The sequence below is a fragment of the Falco biarmicus genome, chromosome 11, assembly GCF_023638135.1.
Source record: "Falco biarmicus isolate bFalBia1 chromosome 11, bFalBia1.pri, whole genome shotgun sequence".
NCBI classification, from domain to species: Eukaryota; Metazoa; Chordata; class Aves; order Falconiformes; family Falconidae; genus Falco; species Falco biarmicus.
In genome coordinates this window covers 28,543,338-28,549,337 of record NC_079298.1, presented here as the reverse complement: position 1 = coordinate 28,549,337, position 6,000 = coordinate 28,543,338, and the positions used below count along the sequence as shown (strand labels likewise).

Below are 6,000 nucleotides of genomic sequence, written 5' to 3'. Positions count from 1 at the left end.
GAGCACAGGCGGGGTGTGCGTGAGAGGACAGGCGGTGTATCCACGTCGGGGTGTTTCTGTGTGACTGTGTACACACACAAGCGTGTGTGTCTGCGAGTGAGCACAGGCAGGGAGTGCGTGAGCCTGTGAGCGTGTGTGAGCACAGCCGGTGTGCCGGGGTGTGGGGGTGTGTGTACCGGTGCGTGCGCGCCCCCCGGCCGGCGCCGCTGCCTCACAGCCCGCGGGCGGGGCCGGCTCCTTCCCCTCCCGCCGCCGGCCGCTCCCCGCGCGGGCCCGCCCCGCCCCCCGCTCCCCCCGCCCGGGCGACAGCCGGCGCGGCCCCTTTAATTCCCCCGCTCCCCTCCCCCGCCCGGCCGCTCCAGCCTCCATTTTCCAGCGGATCCGGCACCTGGAGGCGGCGGCGGGAGCGGCCCGCGCCCCGCACCCGGCCCCGTCCCGGGCATGGCCGCCAACATGTACCGGGTCGGAGGTAAGCGCCCGCGGGGGGCCCCGCGGCCCGGCTCGGCCCGGCCCCGCCGCGCCTCCCGCCCCTCACCGCCTCCCGCGGGCGAGCGAGCGGCGCCCCGGGGGCCCGGCGGGCCGCGGTGGCGGGGCAGGGGCCTGCGGGGCGGCCCGGCGCGGGGCTCGGCGGGTCCGGGGGAGCTCCGGAGCTGAGGGGCGGTGGGGGGGGGGGGGCGATGCGGGGCCGGGAGCGGCCTTGCGTTGCCGTGCGGGCCGGGGGCGCGGGGCTTGGCGGCCCGCGGGGCCGGCTGAGGGGGCCGAGGAGGCCGCGGGGGAGCGGCGGCGGCGGGGCGGGCGGGCTGGGGCCTGGGGCGGAGCGGCTGCCGCGGCGGGGGTCACACGAGGCTGCCGGGGCGGGGGCCGAGGAGCCGCGGGGAGCGGGAGCACAAAGATGGGCAGAGAGCGGCGCCGGAGCCGGGCTGGCGTGAGGCGCCCGGCCGGGCTCGGCCTCCCCGCCCGCCGCCGCCCGCCTGCGCCCCGGGGCTGCGCTCCTGCCCCCGTGTCCTTTGTTTTGGCTCACGTGAAGGGGAAGGAGGCAGCGGCGCTCGGGACTGCGTTCGGGGGATGTAAACCGAGGGTGGTCTGGCACGGATTTGCGCTCGGCCATTTTCCTCTATAAAAGCCGCCCCGTGGAGCTTCCTTCTCCCCAGGACTGTAGGATGTGCGGGAAGACGCTTTTGTGGGGATCCCGGCGTTTCAAAACGCCCTGTTCCTTGTGGAGTTCTTCAAAACCGGAGTAAAGTAAACAAGGGAAAAAACCACGGCGAAGGTGGCGAAGCCATCCCGCCTGGCTGGTCTCCATCGGCAACTACTTTCTGCTCTTTCCGCTTTTCTGGCCTGGCCTTACTTTGTGCTGTGAAAAATGTCACTTCTTTTGTCGCGTTGGTGCCTTTCCCTGGCCGCGCCGGGTTTCACGGAGGGGAGAGGTGCCTCTGCCTGTCCCGGCTTTGTCTCTGGGGCCGCTACGGGCTGGGTGCGCAGGCAGCGTCCTGTCCGCTTAGAGATGCTGAAGGATGAAGGGTGAGATGAGTTGTGGAAATTTACAGCTCGGTTCCTGGTGCGACTTGTGAAGGGAATTGTTTCCTGGAAATTACTGTTCGGCATGTAACGTTTGAGACACAGGTCTGGTGTGGAACGTCCTCTCCAGTATTTTTTATGGCAAAACCTGTACTGTGCGCCCCGTGGGCGGTGGGAAGGGACCTCTGGAGATCTCTAGGCCAGCCTCCTGCTAGAAGCTGTCCCGGTAGGGCAGGGTGCTCAGGGCCGTGTCCAGCCCGCTTCCTAGTATATCTTAAGGATGGCGATGCCACCCCCGGCTTCGGGCCCTGTCCGGTGTCGACCACCGTGCACATGGCAAATAATTCTTTCCATGTGCCTGGTTGGATTTTCTCCTGTTTCAGCTGGTGTCCCTTGTCCCTCGGCCTATCCTTGCGCATCTCTGAGAAGAGTCTGGCCCTGTCTGCATGCCACCTCCCGCTCAGGAGTTGCAGACAGCAGGAACATCTCCCCAGAGCCCCTCTCATTCCCAGGCTGACCTAACCTGCCGCTGCTCTCTGCCTTTCTTTCCACACCCCATGCCTCCAGCTGACCCACCTTTGTGGCCTCTGCTGGACTCCTTCCCGTATGTCACTTGTGCTGGGGAGCCGAAGCTGGACCCAGCTCTCCAAATGGTCTTAGGAGTGCTGAGCAGAAGGGCAGGATGTGTCCCCTTGCCCTGCCGGCTGCGCTCCGGCTGAGGCGGCAGGGCTGGCTGCCCTTGTTGCCAGGGTGTGCTGCTGGCTCCTGGGCAATGTGCTAGCTTACCAGGTGCCTTCTGATGGAGACACTATGCCAACAGCCTTATCCCCCACCTCAGGCACGGGGCTTCACTCTAGCTAGAGTTGAACTTTCTGATGTTTTTGTCAAGCCATTCTCCAGGTTGTTGAAGTCTCTCTGATTAGTAGCCCTGCCCTCCAGCAAGCGTGCTTTCCCCAAGTCCCCAAACTTTGGAGAGTGTACTCTAGTCCCTCTCCAGGTCATCAAAAAACTTCTAAGCAGGGCTGGCCCCAGTGTTGATCCTCAAGGGATGCCATTAGTAACCGGCAGCCAGGTGAAGGCTGCAGCTGCTGATGGCAGTCCCTTGAGCCTGGTGTTCCAGACAGTTGTCTTCCCACCATTATTGTCCCGTTATCCAGGCTGCTCCTCTGCACTTTGGCTTGAAGGCTGTAGTGGGAGACTTAGCGTGGCCTTTGACACAAAGTCAAGGTGTCCAGCACCCCCTGCTCTCCCCTCAGCCAAGGAGCTCATATTTGCTTCCCAGAAGGAGAGTCGGGTTAGTCTGGTGTGGTTTGCCTGTGTTATATCCATTTTGGCTGGTCTCTCCGTCACCTTCTTGTCCCTTCTGTACTTGGAAATGTTGTTTGGGATTTGCTTCGTAACCTTTTTGGGCAGAGGGTGAGGCGGCTGGCTGATAGCCAAGGTTACAGTGCTCTGTTATTGTACATATGGATGAAGTCTTGATTTGACATATTACCAAGATCAACATACGGATGGATGCAGCTGTTTCTGTGTGAGCACTCTGTTTGGCCTGAGCCGGAGGAGTTTGTGTTATTGAATTGTTTCTGACCTCTGGTGCTGGTATCTCCCACTAATGGTTTTGTGCACTGAAGTTGTGTGTGAACTCCAGGGCAGGATTAAATCCTGAATGGGATTTGTGCATAGTCATTTCATACACTTCCCACTGGAAGGCAAACATTCAGCAGATAATCTGTTATTATTCTTGTGGCTACCAAATTGCGTTGTGTGAACTCCAGACCTAACAGCTGCCAAGAGCAGCTTGCTCACTGTAGATCGATAACGCTCCTAGAAGTATACGTTGACTCAGAAAGGATGGTCGTCATCACTTTTGGCCTAATCACGAAACACTGGATTTTTGTCTTCAGAAACCAGTAGGGTGAATTGCACATCTCTGACATAGGCTGATATTAAATGCATAGTTGACAGCTCTTCCAGGAGACATGAAGTGTCTTGCTCTCTTTTCATGTTGACATGCAGTAGTTCCTGGATAGAGGAGCCTGCGCTATGGAGGCCCAAAGTGACATGCAAGTCTTCTCTGTGTTGTGTGGCAGAGCGAGCATGCCGAGGGGGGGGACGAGACACAGGACACGACAACACATGGGACATTAGGAGCTGCCGTTTGAGTGGCTGTAAGTCTCTGTAGGTAAATTGACTGCTGGTGTCAGGTCCGCTTACAGAAAGCAACTGGTTCTCCTGGTTCCTACCAAGTTTCTGCTGGTACGTTTCTGCTGGGGAAGGGGGTGCCGTTCAATACAAATGGGGCTCTCCCAAGCTAGCATGGTTCACAGAATGTGAAGCTTCTTAAATGTGTAGGGAAGATGCCAGGGTATCAAATTCCAAAATGAAGTATGGCATCTTATTTGTTGTCCAGAAGGAAATCCTGGAATCACCTGCCTCCAGGGTAGTAGAAGTGAAGATCTTAGCAGCTGCCACACAGCCATGAAATAAATGGCAGCATGAGGAGAGTGTGGGCTGCTGTGGCTTGAAAGGAGTCATGGTGGGCTGGCCTGCTGCTCCATGGAGTGGACTGGCAGTCTGCGCGATTGCAGGCCGTGTGGGAATGTTGGATAAACACCAGATCTCAGAAGCTTGGGACCTCTGAGCTGGAATTTGGGGCCTCTGATGAAAAAATGCATGTGGGAGAGAGATGTTCATTGTTCTAGCTGGTGCCAGGCTCTGCTTTCAGGAGAGTGCTGTGTCAGCTGCCTGGAAGAGAACAGGTCATCTCAGTATCAAGAGACTTTCCAACAGCTATTCTGTCTCCACCTTCTCCGGAAGAGTTGAACTGTAGTGTGACAAGTATTCCTTCAGTGGTGGCAATTGATCGAGCCCTGCTGCAGGTTTGTGCCCCTCTGGCATTCCCTTGGTGCAGTGAGACAATGATTTTTGCATTTCCATCTTGCACTGATTTGAGGAACTTAAAATTTTTCCACCTTCCCTCCTCCTCACTCTTTGTTTTTTCCTGGATTATTTTTAATCTGCATCAGCTACCCGATCTGGTTCACTGTGGGACTGTGTGAACAGCTGAATGGGCTCAGTGGGAGGGCTGGGAACAAGGGGACGGGAAAAGAAAGGAGAGGAAGGATGGAGGAAGAACTACTGAAGCCCAACACTTTTGCTGAGACAAATGTCAGTTTACGCTTTTAGGTGAAAAGCCTTTTATGTGTTCTCAACTTTTAAGTTACCTCCTTGTTTGGGAGCGTACTCGGCTACAAAATTATCACTGATTTTAAGACTATGGTATGTTTAAGGTATGTTTAAATGGCATCAGGAGATACACTCACAGGTCAGTCAGGCACATACATACTAGCTGCATCTAATATGTTTAAAGCAAGTGGAATTATGACTCCACAGTGCCTGTCATGGGCACCTAAGATTCCCAGCAGCTTTCTTCCAGTGTGCTGGAGACTGAAGCTCTACAACTTGGTGGAGTTATTTCTCACTCACTTGATTAGACCTGGTAGTGGTGTGCCTGTCTGCACTGCAGTCATACTTCACATTTCAACATAGCTATCCCCAAAGTTTTTAAGAATGGCAGCATGACATCATCTCCCTTTTATTACAGGCTGTTATTAATGCATAGCTGGGGACCGTGGTTTGACCTGCCCCCCATCCTGTTACATACCCCTGTTTGGCATCTACGCTCTTGTGGCAGCGTGTGACTTGAATGAGAGCGGTGAGCAGATGGGTGCATGGGTCCCCTTGGCATCACGGTGATGTCAATAATAATTTTCTGTGCTTTCTGTGGTAAAGGACTGAGGTACAGAGTTATTGAGGAAGCTTCACAGAAGTGTGGTGTCGAGGCCAGAGCTGAAGGATGTAATTCAGATCGTTTAACTGCAGGGGCATGTGTAAACCCTCTCCTGTCCTCTTGCATGGTTATCTGTGTGGATGTATTTTGGATTGCAGGAGGGGTTACTGTGGGATGTTTTTGTTTTGGTTGTGTTTGTTGGTTTGGTTTTGTTTTGTTTTGTTTTTTTTCTTAACTAACTTGGAACTGTAGTGGAGTATTTGAAGGTAGCCTGAGCTGAGAGCGCATTTAGTGGAGAGTGGTATTAAATAACCAGTAAAGAAAATAAAAATAAGCATTCATTCTTGCAACTTACTAGTAGGTTTCTGCAGTCAATTTTCCCTGATAAATGTAGGACGGGTTCTAGCTTATCACCTTTCAGCAACAGCCAGGCAATGAGTTTCTTCATCTTTCTTTTCATCGTAGTTATACACGTTTATGTTCTTGTGGTTTACAGTCTTCCTTTCCTTTTCTCCCCCGTGTCGGCCTGCTTCACTAGCTTCATTAGCTGGCTGGTAACGGGGAAGCGTCGCGTGGTGAGGAGCATTGTCAGCCAGCTTAAGTGTGTCTGGGGGCTAGACCTCCAACCATGGTGTCTGCACGTGCTCAGCGCGTCTGTAATAGCTGTAAAGCTCATTGCAGCTGGCAAAACG

The 6,000-nt window shown here is 55.3% G+C and overlaps 1 protein-coding gene across 1 annotated transcript in view; it reads left to right on the top strand.

Annotated features, from left to right (window-relative positions):
• The first annotated feature begins 282 nt into the window (after positions 1–282).
• The window catches only part of MTA1 (metastasis associated 1), a 94,151-nt gene continuing 88,433 nt past the window's right edge, over positions 283–6,000 (top strand). Inside the window, exon 1 of the mRNA XM_056355474.1 lies at positions 283–469. Within this exon, the coding sequence (XP_056211449.1) occupies positions 442–469 (28 nt within the window). The 5' untranslated portion in view covers positions 283–441. The remainder of the gene's footprint in view (positions 470–6,000) is intronic.